General features: G+C 42.1%; 1 protein-coding gene across 1 annotated transcript in view; it reads right to left on the bottom strand.

The window, feature by feature from the left end:
- Nucleotides 1–1022: 1022 nt before the first annotated feature.
- The window catches only part of LASP1 (LIM and SH3 protein 1), a 152673-nt gene continuing 134851 nt past the window's right edge, over nucleotides 1023–18844 (bottom strand). Inside the window, exons 5-7 of the mRNA XM_089657328.1 lie at nucleotides 10772–10922; nucleotides 9507–9613; nucleotides 1023–3487 (exon numbers count right to left, since the gene is read on the bottom strand). Coding sequence (XP_089513454.1) covers nucleotides 3314–3487; nucleotides 9507–9613; nucleotides 10772–10922 — 432 coding nt within the window. The 3' untranslated portion in view covers nucleotides 1023–3313. The remainder of the gene's footprint in view (nucleotides 3488–9506; nucleotides 9614–10771; nucleotides 10923–18844) is intronic.

Here is an 18844-nt window from a genome sequence, read left to right on the forward strand (position 1 = left end):
CTGGAAGCTGGTTTTCTTCTATTTTAATGTAAGATACTAAATAAATGTTTACATATTTTGATATATACCACCTTTAATCTCCTATTTTACCTTATGAGTTATATAGAAGAGTGGCAACAGGAACATTAAGAAGCCTGGAGAGTGCTACTATCCATTGGTTTGTGCAAAGCCTGTCATTACCTCCAAAGGGTAATTATCCATTATTGCACCAGTTGGAGGAAATCACTTTATTTTCACCATTATTGATTTTGAAGTGTTCACTACTAGAGATTGGGTATATGGAAGTATGACCAAAGGAGTGGTATAGAGCTTGGAGAGTTATATCACTTTCTGACCAAAATGTTTGGTTAAGTTTGTCATTTCTTCCTTAGGGTAATTATTTATTCTCACTATTTGGAGGTGATCACAAATTTTTCATTGTGTGGAGTTGGAGTGTTCACTATTTGATTATATTCACGTGTGCATTTATATTGAGATATTGATATATTTTAAATAGTTGTGTATATATATATATATATATATATATATATATATATATATTTTTTTTTTTTTTTTTTTTTTTTTTCCCCCTCACGTGTCAGTAGAGTGTGTACATGATATGCAGCTTGCATGATACACCGTTTCACCTTTTTATTTATGTTTAGTTAAAAGGTAATACACTATCTTAAGTTTATATTTTTTGAGGTTCACTGAGAATTTAAAGAATTTGGAATTTCTACACTGGATTATTAAAAAGAGTAATACGATTTGAGTTGGAGGTTGGAAAGACACTTTATAACAGACACTTTTGGACATTTATTTTATTTAGTTATATATGTATTAGTTTATGTTAAGATTGGGATAGATTTATTTATGTCGCAAAGAAGAGTTTAGTTACAATTACGTTTACTTTCAAGGGTGTTTCAAGTTTTTTGCTTTTTCTTAGGGTGTAGTAGTTATTGTTATAGTTGGGAGTGTGCGGAGATATTGTTTATTGAAAGCTGAAAACACAAAACCAAATGAAAACACAAATGACATCACAGTTAAAAATGATACTTTTATTTTAAATTTAAGTAAACTGAGAAAGCTTCTCTTGGTAGCTGCATGATTGTTTTCTTTCTTTAAATGATTATAGGCCCAAGCAATTTGGTACAAAGGCTTTTCCAGCTAGGGATAATAATTAGAAAAAATAAAATGAAAAAAGTAGGTTAAGGAATGATTGATACATACACAAGACTGTAAGGATGCAGAGGGACATCATGTCTGCTTTCTACAATCCCACACTAGAGTAAGAATGAAAGTGCATTGAACGAGGGAGGAGGACAGAAGAGAGTTTGGTCCAGTTAGAAGAGAATGTGCTCATGATCGGTCAGTGGGCATAAAAATGCTTGCAATTCCACCATGGTCATTAGGCTTTATGTATAGTGTTTCTGTGTGTCTCTTCAGAAATACAGATTTGTCATTGCCACACACATAAACCCATCAAGCACTTCGGATTCTAAAATATGTTACACTGCATATAAAGGAATGTACATAGTATTTCTTTCAGACATTTTGTGGAATTATCTGTCCCTCCACAGGTATTCACATTGTGTTCCAGTTACTTCAATTGTAATTGTGCTTTAAGTGTAATATCAAGAATACTGGAATGACTTGTGCTTGATCCTCAGTGTTGCAGTCTGCCTCCTTTCTCAAGCTCAGCTTTCAATCTTTTGTCTGAGAGCACCATTATATCAAAATGCACCACAACAGAGCATGAATTGTCCAAGCCTGAGAAGGAATAAATTAGAGTATATAAGGCAGATAAAGCAAAAGGCAGCAGATTTTTGGCTCAATGGGCATCTGGTAAAATATGTGTATTAAGTTGGCACCAGAAGACTATATATGCTCATAGAAACAGCTGCACCTTGAAACTCACCAACAGAAATATTTCAGCAGCTTTCTGTGACTTCCACACACACTGTTGAAACAAAATGTAGCAGGCAGCACTAAATCATATTAGGCTTTGTGCCACAAGGCAAAAATGCACCTCTCTATCACCCGACAACCTACAGTAGCGTGCAGGTCATTTATCCACTACAAAACATGAAAGGCAATGGATGTTGTCACCAGGGAAAAGGTAGACATGTTAAGAGTCAAAATGGTCTTTGTGCAGCGCCTCCACATTTGTTCAATTTCACAATGAAATAGGTTTAATTTTTCTTATTCCTCCAAAATACAACTGTGGACTAACAAAATACAAAAGAAAAAATATATACACACATATTTATAAAATATATCAAGTTGGGAGAAAACAAGAAAATGAAAGCAAATTAAGTATTTTATCTAATGATATTATAATTAAATCTTCCAAGCTGTTTATTATTCCACTATACTAAATATAGATTTAAAATATCGGAAATAAAAAAAAAACTGAATGGCATATTTCTGGCAAAGGAAAGGTTAATCACAGCAGTGGATGTTGCAGACTGTCAAAGGTGGATTTCAAAGAGAAAAGAGGGTGCTTATTGGCATCTGCTTTAAAAGGCTGTTATCCACAGGTGTGTAAGATTATGAATACTAGTATGAAGATTTGACTCCTTCCACATCAGTGATATCACAAGATTCCCACAACAGCACCATAACTTAAGCCCCTGTTTAACCATTTCTAAACCAGTCAGAGCTAAAAACAGGTTTACAACTAATGTGACAGTATTTAAGGTAAACTAAGCAGAAATAATGTAAAGTCCTGCAAGTTGATGTGCCACTGCCAAAAGTCTGAGGCAAAGGATACTAGGCGATTTTTGAGGTGTACAAGCATCATACGTCATTGCATTATTTCTAGACTGAACATCTCAATTTAGCTATGTAAGCTACCTGGTGCTAACTGTTCTTATCTAAGAACAAATATAGAAACCTTTTTACATTTGGGAAGCCATATTTTAAATGGACAGACATTTCTCAGTTTCAAGGTAAAAATTCACAGATTAAGTAGAATTGATGGAGAAGACAAAAAACAAAAAATATGGGGTGGAAATGTCCCGGGTGACTGGTCTGCTCCTTTTAACCTTTAAAAGTATTTTTTATAATAGTGCAAAGCGCATAAACAAGTCAGACAGAAAAGAAAAAAAGAAGGGAGGTGTTGAAGAGGGAGACCTCTGCCCAATGTGGTCCCTCCAGTGTCTAAAAGATCAAGCCAGAGGTAATTTCTCGCCTGCCAGCAAAGGACAGCAGAGAGGCCTTCAAGAGAGAATGCTATAAAGAGAATTGGAGCCCATCCTTCCCATGGCCGGGAGAGGAATGCACTGGAATGATTCATGATTTTCTGTGAGAAAGATGAAGCATGTTCTTCTGTTCAGATGGCTTCAACATAATTGGCAGGAAGCATGCCCGTGTCCCCTGTGCGCTCAACAGTTCCATACATCCACCCATCATCGATCTGCTGCACGTTGATAATTGTGTCACCATCCTGGAAGGACACCTCATCTTCATCTGCTGCATTATAATCATAGACAGCACGGTAGCGCTTCTGTAAACAAGGGAAAAATATATAGGATCTTTAAATTTCCAGACATACATGAAATACCAAAGTCAGCATTTCTGGTTGGAGCCCAGTTCTATGACCACTTTTTTCAGCAAGTACACACTCTCTGTTTTGAGATTATCACTTCTAATGGTCATAAGTATGTGAGGGGAATGTGATAAGTAATCCTGCTTAAAACACCTGTCATGAAAGAAACTGGCTGGCTGCCATTGCTTACCCTCTGATGAAAACCCTAGTTTGTGGGTTTTCAAACTAACCCTCTGGAGATTAACACTTCCTATGTCAATGACCCAGAACAAGTATGCAGATCATGAGTTCTGAATTCCCTGGCTGTATGTTTGTCCTAGTTCAGGGTTCCAGAAAGTACAAAAATGGGATATTTTTTGTTACATGTAAACTAAAACCAGCTCTCTTCTATTCTTGACCATTGTGTTTATAGCGCCACCTACAGCAGTAGGGCACTAGGCAGAAAAAGAACACAGCACGGCCCTATGTGCAGTCCTAGCTGGTATAAACCCTCTCTCTGCTACAGGTAATCCAGTTAGTTACAAAGCAGTGGAAGTTGAAAACCGCAAGAGGTGTGGGTGCGGTGTCTGAGAAATTGCCAGACATAGTTCTCTTCTATTCTGGACCATAGGGACATTTCAAAGCAGTGCCTCAATAAGGGGTGGGCAAACAAATAGAAAAAACATGGAGCAACCAGGCAAGCATACCAGCCACCTACACAAAGCCCCCATGAAGAACAAGGAACCCTAGACCGTGTCTTGCAAAAACTATGCGGAAAATACAAGCACCCAAGGATGCAAATACAGCAACCTAACAACTATGGAAAAAGTGTGCACAGACAACCAGGTAGCCGTCGTGCAAACCTAAGGCACAGAAACCCAGTAGTGTAACACCCAAGGGACACTAATCACTCTGTAGGATTGTGCCATGACGAGGAAGGGCGGAGCATGACCCTTAACAGTAAGGAATGGAACTTCAAAACCCACAGGAATAGTGACAGAGGAGGCTGCCAGGTCTTTTAATCACAAAAAAAAAAAAAAAGTAATCAGATCACCTGAGGGGAAACCGGCACAGAGAGGTATACACAAACTGCTCAAGTCACAACCAAGGAGTGCAGTGCAACTTCCTCAGGATGCAAAGATCGAGGACACAGGGAAGACAGGACAAAGTTCTCATCAGGTGGAAACCTGACACCCCCTTCAAAAAGGAGGAGGGTCACAAACTGAGAACCTCCATATCTCTGTGTAAGACCAAGAGGAAAACATATATAGGATAAGGTCACCAGTTGCAACACACGCCGTGCGGAGATGAAGGTGACCAAAAACAGCAATCCTCAGACAGCATAATTAGGAGAATACCCTGAATCCCAAACAAAGGGAGGCGGCTGAAGGACAGAAAAGAACCAAGTGCTAAGCTCACAACAGCAACAGGGAATGCACAGGAGGTGCCACATGGCAAACCTGTTGGATGAAACCAAGCAGTGTGCGGGCCAAGGGTTGCAGAAGGAGACCGCAACGGCCGAAAACCGTCCGAGAACGTTACCCAAGGCAAGCTGTTCAATGCCCTGTTGGAAAGACCAAAAATATGAGTCACCAAAAAGGGACATGGATCTACACCCAGAGCCTTGCACAAGGCGATACAAACCTTACAGATATAATGCTAAATCTCCCAAGCGGTAACCCTGCACACCTTCCACATAGTCGGGATCACCCAACTCGAGAAATCCACGGACTCAGAACAAGGCTAGCGATAGCCAGGCAGTCCAAGTCAGATGGTAAGCAGGATGAAAGATCGATCCTCCGTACAAAACAAAATTCTCTCGAAGCAACTACTGCAAGGCAGCATCAGCCACTAGACAACCACCAGAAGGACAGGAATCCTTTCTTCCTCCACCTTGCGCAGCTGATGAGGAAGCAACAGAGAGGAGGAAACGTGTAAAATGAAACGATACTGAACCACTAGTGCTCCCAATATATCTGCCAAGGGTCACTCGCTCTCGCCACGAACCTTGGCACCTCTTCTGGCTGAGTTGAGGCACCAGAAGGTACAGAACTGATGACTGAGGAAATTCGCCGGCCAGTTTCTAATGCCTGGAAAGTACATGGCGGAGAAGCTAGTATGGGAAGGTCCACCCATCGAAGGAAGTGTGAGACCTCCAGCGCCACTTCCATACTCCTCATATCGCCCTGAAGTGGACATAGGCCAGCAAAACGGCGGTGCCTGATTGGATCCTGGCTGGTTGCCCTCAGGGAAGATCCATCTGGTGATCCAGAGACAGCCTGATCACTTGTAGTTCCAGGACATAAATTGGGAAGCTAATCCTGCTCCGGCATCCAATGACCCTGAGCCGATCTCGACCCCAGGACCCCTCCCCAGCCAGACAGGCCAACGTCTGTTGTGCCCACTGTCCAATTTGGGGGGGCGGGGGTGAGAAGGAGCACTTTCCAGGATATAGGGGTGAAGACCAAAGCCACCAAAGGAGAGGGACCCTAACAAATCTGGTTGACCAGGAGAGCGGGAGATAGGTCCCCGGCCCAGGATTCTGCTCTGCAGAACTGTCTCGTGGAAGGATGCATATGGAACCACCTTGGAGGCGAGCACCCTAGGGCCCAGGACCTTCATGCAAGACCACAGAGGACCATCTGCCGGACAGTATCAGCAGAACTGCAGACTGAAGCTTCTAGAGATAGTCCATCAGAAGAAACACTTTCTAGCTGCGTGAGTCGTAGAGCAGACCTAGATACCCCCACCATTTAGCTGGGGCAAAGCAAACTCTCTGAAAAGCAAACCCCATCCAAACTCCAGCAGAGTTCAAAACAAAAAAGTTACAAAACTGCTTTTTCTCCAGTATCAGGACAAGCACTCCCTTGAGTGGCAAATCCCACCCCGCCCCACACAGCTTGCAGGTAAGACAAGGGGAAGTGAAGAATGGACAGGAAGAATTTCTTCAGAGGATACCAGAAAAAAAAAATCTAAGTGTGAAGCCAGACACATTCAGCTCGTAGGTAAAGTTGATGCAGATGAGGAAGGCCTACCAAATGGCCTATGGAAGGCGAACCAGCAAAGAAGACCCTCCCACCATGGAAACGGGTGAGACCAAACCCGCATTGCTGAGAAGTTCTTGATTGCGGTCTTCGGTCAATGAACAGTAAGGACCGTGCATGAGGTCTCAGGAATAAGGTCATCCAACATGTACGAGACAACAGACACCTGTACTGCCCAATTCGTAAGGTACAGGCACCCGAGTCTCCGCAGAATCCTTAGCGAAAGAGATTCTTCTATCGGTATTATGGCTGCAGTAGTCAACCTTGAAGCGGGGGGTTGGCTATCCATTACTTCATATTGGCCACGTTGCAGTACAAAGCCCACCACCGCAGGTTGCAATTACTCTGGATAAATTTAAGGTAGCCAGGCTGTTTTTGCTCATCAGCGTGCCAGTTGATCCAGAGTGCCGCCACAGACCTCCAGAAAAATGGCTGCCACTTGCCGGCTACCAAAGTCCAGGTCCCAGCTACTACAGCACACAGCATGGAGGGACTTCAGACCACAGGGAAATTGCCACGAGCCATCTCTAATAAAGCAATTCGGACTGCTGGTCATCTTCTTACGGTTGTGGATAACACTACCAAGATGGAACCACCTCTCCGCAGAACTAGCGGGGGGGTAAATATTGGTTCGGTCTGTTGGCCAGGGTAACACTGATAGACTGAAGGTGCCCGGTCATGTGTGTTCCCCTGAGACGTTTAACTCGCTGGCGGCTTTGCTCCCAGATGGAGCTTTGTTGCGGTCGACCTAGCACTTAAGTAAAATGTCTTTGCACAAACTCTTTGCCAGACTGTGGTGACCACTGGATCTAGATCATCTAGCCCGTCTCGCAGCCAAGCTGTTGATTGAAGATCTCCACAGGAAAAAAATCCCAGAAACAAAAAGGGGAAGAAAAAAAAAGGGGGGGGGGGGAGCTAGGAACTAAAAGGTCCCAGCAAAGAACTAGGTCCTTACTCCTACACTAGGCAGAAAGAACTGGATTGCCTATAGCAGAAAGGGGGTTTATACCAGCTAGGACTGCCCATAGGTGGTGTTAATTCTTTTTCTGCCTAGTGCCCCACTCCTGTAGGTGGCGCTATAAACCCAATGGTCAAAAATAGAAGAGAGCTGTGTCTGTCAACATAAGGGAATTTTGAATTAGGAGTTCTGCAATTACACCTCACACTTCTATCCGGACAGGCTTCCTTTAAAACAGCCATGCCTCCCTACTCAAAACGTTTTAAAATTATTTACATTAACCACTTGCCCTCCTGAGGATTTACCCCCCTTCCTGACCAGGCCATTTTTTGCATTACGGCACTGCATTATTTTAACTGACAATTGCGCGGTCATGCAATGTTGCATCCAAATGAAATTGCTGTCCTTTTTTCCCCCATGAATTGAGCTTTCTTTCAGTGGTATTTGATTACCTGTGAGATTTTTTATTTTTTGCGCTATAAAAAAAAAAGCAATAACACTGTACTAATGGCACTGGGCAGGGCGGGGTTAACATGAGGGGCAATCAAAGGGTTAACTGTGTGCGGTTTCACTATAAGCTATGTCTGTGTGCTTCACTGTAATCACACTGCTTTGGATGGCTGTGCACAGCACAGCAAGCAGACCCTGACAGCCAGGCGCTCTTTTTCCCATGAGTCGCACTAGGTACCTATAAATTTAGTGGCCAAAATGTATAGCAAAAAATGGCATAAATTACAGTATCTATACCATAGTTTGTAGACCCTATAAATTTCACACAAAGCAATCAATATACACTTATTGGGATTTTTTTACCAAAGACATGTAGCAGAATACATTTTGGCCTAAATTTATGACGGAGTTTACAATATTTTTTTTATAGCCAAAAGTAAAATATACAGTTTTTTTTCGGAATTTGTGTTTTTTTTTTGTTTATAGCGCAAAAAATAAAAAGCGCACAGGTGATCAAATATCACCAAAAGAAAGCTCTATTTGTGTGAAAAAAAGGACGTAAATTTCATTTATGTACAGCATGACCACGGAATTGTCAGTTAAACTAGTGCAGCGCTGTATAGCAAAAAAAGGCATAAATTGCAGTATCTATACCATAGTTTGTAGACGCTATAACTTTCACACAAAGCAATCAATATACACTTATTGGGATTTTTTTTTTTGCCAAAAACATGTAGCAGAATACATTTTGGCTTAAATTTATGACTAACTTTGAGTTTACAATATATTTTTTATAGCTGAAAGTAGAAAATATTGTTTTTTTAAAAAAGTTTCGTTTTTTTTTTTGTTTATAGCGCAAAAAATAAAAAGCGCACAGGTGATAAAATACCACCAAAAGAAAGCTCTATTTGTTTGAAAAAAAGGACGTAAATTTCGTTTGGGTACAGCATTGCATGGCCGCGCAATTATCAGTTGAATTAGTGCAGCGCCAAACAGCAAAAAAAAGGCCTGGTCATTAAGGGGGGTAAATCCTCAGAAGTGCAAGTGGTTAAAAGAAATACTGTGACAAGCAACTGGCACTTGCCACTGCTGTGTTTTATGCTGGGATATAGCTTTGGATCTTGATTTATGCCATCAAAGATCTACATTCGATTAGTGCCTTAACTAGATAGACCACAAGGACCTAGGGAAATACAGCTGGTCTTCCAGTCAGCTTTCGACTGAAATTCAACAAGATAAAACATCCAGAAAAAAAAAAAACGCACAACTCTGAGAAATACACTCTGTTCTACTTCCATGGACACCAAAATAAAATGGAGCTCTAGGAGAGATGGAGGTTAGCCACTAGGAAGTGCTAGCTCTATAGGTTGCTTTTTCTTGCATCATACTCCTGCAGGTCTTGACAAAAACCCACTAGTTCATGTATTAAACCAAGTTCCTTAAAGAACCATTGATTCTAAAGTGCTAAAACATTATCACTGAAAATGTATAATTTTCAATTAACCAACTGGCACACTTCAAAAACTCTTTAGCAAATGGTACTTACTCCACCTGCACCTGCAGGGGCCGAGTGCTGGGTAGTGACTGGAGTCACTGGCTCCTGGTAACCGTATTTAGGCTGCTGCTGTTGCTGCTGTCGTTGAGGTTGATATGCTGCACACAGATACAAAAAAGACAAAATAGGAACAGTATTCGTTAGACATCTTTTTAAGGCAAGTGATAAACACAAGGCAGATGTTAAGCCCAAGAGCAAAAATATAATTTATTTAATGCATGGACACAAACAGAAAAACATGGGCAAACAGAAAAAGCGCTGAAAGGCTAACTCCACCCCCAACTGTCATACCTATGTTTTTGCTAGTATCCTAGGAGGTTTCTTTAGCGAAGCTGAGAATTCTAGATCTATTTTGCTCATTTTGTAGCCTAAGGCTCCTTTCACATGGGCATTCCTGTAATTGTCATGAGTGCTGGGCACACGAATAGCTGTGTATGTAGAAGCCATTTTGTTCACGCCACATGTCTACTATGTCATTTTCTAGGAAGGTATAGGCATATCTTCCTTCCCCACTGTCCTTCAGTTTATACAATACACAAACTGTTAACTGATGCCAGGACCTTGTTTTCAATCCATTGATCGACCACACAGACCTCTCCATTACTCAATCCACAATTTCAGCCTGGAAACCCCAATAAAAAAACTTTCACCCTCCAAGCTTCAGCAATACAGAGAATTAACAGATATCCGGTTGTAAATAGCTCAACTGAAGGGAGTAGCCAATCCACATTTCTGCTAGAATGTTTAGCAGCCAAGACACTAAAACTTCAGCATATTTCATAACTCATGAAATACAAACAGTACAGCCAAAATATAGACATATTTACATCCCTCAGCTATTAGATAGTATTTTGAACCCAAATACTCTTATGCAGGAGGTACCAGAGTGGATTAGGCCTCCACACCCCTCCTATGAGAAATGGAAACAAAAAAAAAAAAAAAAAAACTTGATAAATAAGACCTCCATCTTCCTTGAACGTCAGCCAAAAAACTAGCATGGTGGAAGTGGTAGGGTTTAAACAGGGTTGGCAACAGCTTTTTTGTTTGCCAGTGTTCAAATCCTATTGTAGGCTTTAGTATATATCAGAATAAATGCATTCAATGTCCCTTAATGAACGATAAAGACATGTAAAAACTTTAAAATGTCCATAGTCTGAAAACAGATGCATTTTGAAAAAATATAAATACAACATGTCTTTTAAATTTGATTGGATGCTCTACAAAAAGCACAAATGTTTAAATTTTTGCTCTATTACCTGAGCTACTGGCTGGGGGTTGATGTGGGGGCATGCTCTCTGAAGGAGTTCGACGATAATTGGTACTATCTTCAGAACCTCTACGTTCATCTCCTGCATCAATGGAAACACTGCCCATCCGGCTCTTCTCAAACTCTTCATGATATTTAATCTAGAAATAAAAGGGGTATTAGAGCTCCCATTCACAACGAAAACTATCACAGCTAAATGTATAACATGACCACATAGTATTCTGGAACTCTGTTATAGGATACACAAACACACTATTAAAAATGTATGTAAACCTTAACAAGTAAGCCCTTGTAAGTTTTTTTTTTTTTGTTTGTTTTGTGTGCACCCTTGAAAAGGCAAAAAACGGATATCCAAAATTGTCTGACAGTTTAAAAGCCTTTACATCTTTTAGAACTTATATAAAAAATACAGTTAAAAAAAAAAAAAGAATTTACCCTTTCGCTGCCAGAGCTGTGTTTATTTTTTGCACATGATTAAAAAATTATTTTAGTCCTGAAGATTACACAAAACCCCCAAACATTTCATATTTTCTGAAAGCAGACATCCTAGAGAATAAAATAAAATAGTGGTAGTTCCATTCTTTACGTCACACGATATTACCACAAAATTTCAGTAAAAAATACAATAAAATGAATTTTAGGGGAAACACAATAAATTACCCACATTTTTAGTAAAATATAAAAGATGAGGTTGCACCAAGTAAATAGATACCAAACATGTCAAACCCTAAATTTGCGTGCGCCCGTGAAAAATTGCGATAAACTTCAGTACCCTATATTTTCTATAGGCGGCACTTCAAAAGCCCCTTATAGGTCATCAGTTTAGTGTTACGGAGGAGGTCTTGTGCTAGAATTATTGCTCTCACTCCGGCGTGAGTGGCAATATGTAACATGTATTGCAATCAACATTTTCATGCGTAGGCGCCCCCAATGCGTACGTTTATGTTCGTAAGTGCGTGGGGGTGGGGTGGGCCTCGCATTGCAATACATTCCTTCCCAGCTATTCTAGCTGGGGAAAGTGACAGGGATGACCTGGAAGTGATGTCATACATGTTGGTTTCTCTGTCACAGCACAGGTACCGGCCATGTCAGCCCCAGGCCCACAGATGGGCAACCAAAGCCCGGGATACATGGGGAGTCCACTACTGGGGGTGTGTGGAAGCAATCAAATGGCACGCAACCACCTGACTTTCACCTGAAAGGCAGGAGTCAGCTTGTCAGATTTATACATAATCCCGGTGGCTGCAGCCACTGGATCGTGTGTAGAATGCCCCGCAGAAAAAGGGTTAAAATAGAACTGCAGGCAATACTCTTTTTTCCCCATTTTGGAAAGAGTAAAGAAGGGTTATAACCCCTGTCAGGTTTTTTTCCCCATGATCTGTGTCCCATTGCGAAGATTTCCCTTCACTTCCTGTCCCATAGCCATAACTAGTGTCCCCATCGTAAGATGTCCCCTCTATTACTTTTCTGGTGATGATCCAAAATTTGGGATTTTCTTTTCATTTCACTTTCAATGATAATGGTAAACAGGACAAATAGAAAGTGAGAATCTCCCTAATGGGGACACAGAAAGCAAAGCAAAAAAAAAAAAAAAAAAAAACACCTGACAAGGTGTTCTAATCCCTCTCCACTCTATCCAAAACATGTTTTTTTCACACTGGAAGGCTGGCAGCCTGCCAAGATTGTTTTAATAGGAGGAAAAGCTAAACCTGTGTTGTGAACTTTGAAAAGGTAAAGAGTAACTCATCATTCCCATCTGAGTGATCTATGTGCATTGCAGGGATTTTAACAAACTTTGTTTGCAGATTCCTATCTTTTGTTCTTCTGAGAAAAAGCGGTTTGTCTGTGTGCAAAGTGAATGAAAATGTGAGTGATTTTATAACTATCAATCAGCAGGAAAGTGGCAGGGTCTGCATCCCTTTAGATGTGAATTCCCTTTGGGAGCATCTCTCCAGAAATTACATTTTTGTTGCAGGGGATGCCCAAAATCTGACTTTCATCTTCCTGCTAAATGTCTTGGAAAATCAGAAAGCCAATCACACAAGCAGAAAATTACATTTAAGGGGAGTATTCTGTATACCATCTGTGTACAGCATGCCTTCAGATTGTCATATTGCAATGCATTTTACAGAAAATTAAGGCATTGCAGATTGAAAAAGGTAATGTTTAATAACATTCAATTACAGTATGACTTGTGTAACAATTGTATATGCTATATTATTTTGTTTTATTTGCTACATTTTGTTTGCCATGGAAGTGGAGTTACCCTAAAGTGATAATAAACATGTAATATATTGCAGTTTCATAATTTGGGCATTAAACCCAAAATGTATTATACTGCAGCTTACCAGTCCTTAAACGTTGTGGTTGCACTAATTTATCTTTCCAGTATTTCTGTAATTTAACAGACCAAGCTGTCCAGGAAATGTGTCAGATGGTTAACACTGACAGGGTGCTTACAATGGTCCGCTTTTATTCAATTTTGTAAAACCTTTATCCAAAAAAGAAAAAAATCAAATGTTGCTGTAGCACTTTATAAAGTTACTTGGAGTTCTGCTTTAATTTGATAGTCAAGTCCATCTAAATCTGCAAGTACATCTTAACCACCTCCAGTCCGACATATAGCAAAATGACGGACGCAAGGCGGTTCTCTCATTCTGAGAGGACGTCATATGACGCCCTCCCATTCTAACCGCGCATGCGCGGCTCTGGGAGCGTGCAGCGTGGCAATCGGCGGTGCGCTGTGTCCCTTGGATACAGCGGATCACCGATCAACGGAAAGAGCCGAAGATGTCGGCTCGGTCATGTGATCAGCTGTGTCCAATCACAGCTGATCACATGTAAACAGGGAAATGCTGGTTATCGGCATTTCTCTCCCCAAGAGCTGTCAGTCTGATAGAGGAGAGGAGAGCCGGTAATCAGCATTCCTCGGAGGGAACATGTACACAGATCATCAGAGCACTGAAGATCAGTGTGCCCTGATGATCTGTGTAGCCCCAGCAGCGCCACCTGTTAGTGTCCATCAGTGCCACCTGCCAGTGCTCATCCGTGCCACCTGCCAGTGCTCATCCGTGCCACATCAGTGCCACATCAGTGCCCGCCAGTCAGTGCCGCCTCATTAGCGCACACCAGTGAAGGAGAAAAATCACTTCCACTTATTTACTAAATTTTATAACAAAAACTAAGAAAAAACTGTTTTGAAAATTTTCTGTGGTTTTTGAAAAAATAAAAAACCTAGGAGGTGATTAAATACCACGCTATAAACAAAAAAAAGACAAATTTTTGAAGAAAAACTATATTTTTTACTTTCAGCTATAAAAAAAAAAATATTAAACTCAAAGTTATAAATTTAGGCCAAAATGTATTTTGCTACATGTCTTTGGTAAAAAACATCCTATAAGTGTATATTGATTGCTTTGTGTGAATGTTATAGTGTCTACAAACTATGGTATAGATATTACAATTTACGCCTTTTTTTTGCGATACAATGCTGCACTAATTTAACAATTGCGCGGTCATGCAATATGGTACAGAAATAAAATTTATGTCCTTTATTTCACACAAATAGAGCTTTCTTTCGGTAGTATTTGATTACCTGTGCACTTTTTATTTTTGGCGCTATAAACAAAAAAAAGTTTTAAAGAAAAAAAAGTTTAAAAAAAAAAACATTTTCTCATTTCGGTCATAAAAATATCCAAAAAAAATTAAAATTTGCAATAAATTTAGGACAAAATGTATTTTGCTACATGTTTTTGGTTAAAAAGATCCCAATAAGTGTATATTGATTGCTTTATGTGAACGTTATAGCGTCTACAATCTAGGGTATAGATAATGGAATTTACACAGCTTTTACTTTGACTGCTTATCACATTTCTTTAGGTGCTAAAATACCAGGATAGTACAAAAAACCCCAAATGAACCCTTTTTGGAAAGTAGACACCCTAAACTACCTGCTGAGAGGCATATTGAGTCCATGGAAGATTTATTTTTTTTCCCACAAGTTTCTGGAATGTGACAAACTTTTTTTTTTTTTTTTTACACAAAGTTGTAAATTTAAATGATATATTTCTCACACAAGCCATGGGTATTATTAATTATATAGGATTTATATAGCGCCAATGGTTTGCTCAGCGCTTTACATTATAGTGGGAGACAATCCAGTAACAATACAGTTCAATACAAGAGGGATTTGAAGGCCCTGCTCCTTGGAGCTTACAATCTAGGAGGGAGGGGTTAATGGTACAATAGGTAATAACTGTGGGGGATGGAGTGGTTGGAAAAGTAGAGGAATCCAGTATTAGCAGAGGGCAGGATAGGCTTCACTTAAGAGATAGGTTTTCAGTGATCGCCTAAAAGTAAGTAGAGTAGGAGATAGTCTGATAGATTGGGGTAGGGCGTTCCAGAGGATGGGGGACACCCTGGAGAAGTCCTGGAGACAAGCATGGGAGGAGGAGATAAGGGAGCTAGAGAGCAGGAGGTCTTGCGAGGAGCGGAGAGTACGGTTTGGGTGATATTTAGAGACAAGATCAGTTATGTAATTTGGGGCAGTGTTGTGGACGGCTTTATATGTCATTGTTAGTGTTCAGAATTTATCCGTTGGGCAACTGGGAGCCAGTGGAGGGATTGGCAGAGAGGGGTGGCAGATACAGAACGGTTAGTAAGGTGGATGAGTCTGGCAGCAGCATTCATGATGGACTGCAGTGGGGATAGCCTGCGATGAGGTAGGCCAATGAGGAGGGTGTTACAATAGTCGAGGCGTGATATGACAAGGGAGTGAATAAGTTGCTTAGTGGTTTCCGGGGTTAGGAAAGGTCGTATCTTGGAGATGTTGCGGAGGTGAAGTCTACATGATTTTGTCAGCGATTGGATCTGGGACTGGAAGGACAGATTGGAGTCTAGCATTACACCTAGTACCCTGGCATGAGGGGAGGGACTGATGATTGTGTTATTGATCTTGATGGAGAAGTTAGGGGAGGGGGCACAGGCTGGGGGGAATACTAAGAGCTCAGTTTTGGAAAGATTGAGTTTGAGGAAGTGGAGTGACATCCAAGCCGATATGTCACTTAGTAGGCTAGTGATGCAAGTGGAGACTGAAGAGGTGAGGGGTAGACAGATAGATTTGCGTGTCATCAGCATAGAGATGGTAATTGAAGCCGTGGGAGTTAATCAAGTGACCAAGGGAGGAGGTGTAGATGGAAAAGAGAAGGGGTCCAAGGATAGAACCTTGAGGGACCCCTACAGAGAGAGGGCGTGAAGAGGAGGTGGCAGCGTTATAAGTAACACTGAAGGAGCGCTTCCTCATTTCACTCCCTACCTATTACAGTTTCGGAGGCCCTGAAATGCCAGGATAGCACCAAACCCCACCCCCCCCCCACCCCAAATGACCCCTTTTTGGAAAGTATACACCCCAAGGAATTTAAAAGAGGCATGGTGTGTATTTTGCAGATCTCATTTTTTCTCACAAGGTTTTGAAACATAAAAAATTTTTTCCAAACATTTGTGGCAACAAACGAGATCTACAAAATACTCACCATGCTTCTTATCAAATTCCTTGGGGTGTCTACTTTCCAAAAAGAGGTCATTGGGGGGGGGCGGGGGTGATGGTTTGGTACTACCCTGGCATTTCAGGGCCTCCGAAACTATGATAGGTAGTCTGGAAGTGTAATGAGGAAGTAAAGCCCTTTAAAAGCCTGAAGGAGCTTATTGGAATTTGGGGTCCTGTACTTGGCTAAACTGCCAAAACGTCTCTCACATGTGGTACCCCCATACTCGGGAGAAGTAGCAGAATGTATTTTAAGGAGTAATTTTGAGGAGACTGTCAAGGGACCGGCAGTAACTTCACTCCTTTCAAAGAAGGTTAAAGTGGTACTAAACCCCAAACCAAAAATGTAATATATTGCAGCTTGCCAATCATATGGTGTCGTGGCTGCATTATTTTTTCCTCTCCGTTTTCACCTGATCTAGCGAGTAACACACCTTCTGTATTAGAGTTCCCCCATTCTGGGTAAAAGAGCACAGGGGGCACCTTTGGACAACAGCATGTCAAACTGGGAGGAGTTCGATGTACTAGCAGATTTAGATATACTAACAAAATTGAAGCCAAACTCCAGCTAACACTTTATAATCAGTTACAGCAACAGTTTTTTTGGGGGGGTAAAGGTTTTACATAAAAACTGATCAGTGTAAGCACCCTTGTCAGTGGTAAATGGTTTGTCTCAAGACAATTAACTGATATATTAGCAAGAGAGCTTGTTCTGTTGGGGTCCGATGCTTTTTGGATGTGTTTTTGATGCTTCCAGTACAGTTCTGTGCAGGAAAAAGCAGCATGTTGTACTTTTTATTTTCTGGAACTGAGAAGCACTGGAATACACTACACTGGTGTGAACTATGCCATTGGAACCCATATATCCTACTTTTTATGCTTTTTTTGATGCAAAAAAAGCACTGCACTGCATGTGGTATGAACTGGCCCTAACCCAAAATTGGTTCAGCTTCCAGAATAAGAGGATGCCATACATTCCACTTCAGTGTTAGCCATTGGGAGGAGTGATCTGACAACAATCTAGGGAGTTAGCCCACATCATCCAGCAAAGGGAGGAGTAAAGAGTGTAGTAGAATTAGGTCAATATGGGAAGCTGAGCCATAAGATGTTGAAGAGCAGGAAAAGACCTGATTATCACTTTTTTTTTTTAACCACAGACAAATGGGCCCCCCCCTCCACTTATCCAAAATCTCCCCCTCCCCCCACTAATCCCCAATGTCCACCCTCTTCTCCCCAATGTCGCCCTCCTCTCCCACTTATACCCAATGTCCCCCTCTCCCCACCCCCACTTATCCCAAATGTCCCCTTCTCCTCCACTAATCCCCAATGTTCCTGCTCTCCCTCCACTAATCCCCAATGCCCCCCACCTATCTAAAATGTCCCCCTCTCCACTAATCCCCAATTTCCCTCCTCTCCACTAATCCCCCAATGTCCCCCCTCTCCCCACCACTCATTCCTAATGCCCCCCCCCCTTATCTAAAATGTCCCCCTCTCTTCCACTTATCCCCAATGTTCCTCCTCTACCCCCCACTAATCTCCAATGTCCCCCTCTCCCCACCCCTACGTATCCGAAATGTCCCCTGCTCCTCCACTTATCCCCAATGTTCCTCCTCTCCCTTCACTGATCCCCCAATGTCGTCCCCCCCCCCCCCCCATCTAAAAATGTTCCTCCCCTCCCTCCACTAATCCCCAATGTCCTCCCTCTGCCCCCCCCCCACTAATCCCCAACGTCCACCCTCCTCTCCCACGTATCCCCAATGCCCCCTTCTCCCCTCCACTTATCCAAAATCTCCCCCTCCCCCCCACTAAACCCCAATGTCGCCCTCTTCTACCACTTCTCCTCAATGTTCCTCCTCTCCCTCTACTAATCCCCACTGTTCTTCCTCTCTCTCCACTAATCCCCAATGCGCCCCCCCCCCATCTAAAATGTCCCCATCTCCTCCACATATCCCCAATGTTCCTCCTCTCCCTACACTGATCCCCCAATGTCCCCCACCTATCTAAAATGTTCCTCCCCTCTCTCCACTAATCCCCAATGTACTCCTTCCTCTCCCACTTATCCTCAATATCCACCCTCCTCTCCCACTTATCCCCAATGTCCCCCCTCTACCCACCACTTATTCCTAATGCCCCCCCCCACTTATCTAAAATGTCCCCCCCTCTTCCACTTATCCCCAATGTTCCTCCTCTACCCCCACTAATCTCCCATGTCCCCCTCTCCCCACGTATCCCAAATGTCCCCTGCTCCTCCACTTATCCCCAATGCTTCTCCTTTCCCTCCTCAAATGCCCAATGTTCTTCCTCTCCCTTCACTGATCCCCCAATTCACCCCCCTCCCCCCCCTCCAACCTATCTAAAAATGTTCCTCCTCTCCCACACATCCCCAATGTCCGCCCTCTTCGCCCACACATCCCCAATGTCCGCCCTCTTCGCCCACACATCCCCAATGTCCGCCCTCTTCGCCCACACATCCCCAGTGGCGCCCTCTTCGCCCACACATCCCCAGTGGCGCCCTCTTCG

Source organism: Staurois parvus, unplaced genomic scaffold, assembly GCF_062004578.1.
Source record: "Staurois parvus isolate SC_StPar_1 unplaced genomic scaffold, SC_StPar_1.0 ptg000983l, whole genome shotgun sequence".
Classification (NCBI taxonomy): domain Eukaryota; kingdom Metazoa; phylum Chordata; class Amphibia; order Anura; family Ranidae; genus Staurois; species Staurois parvus.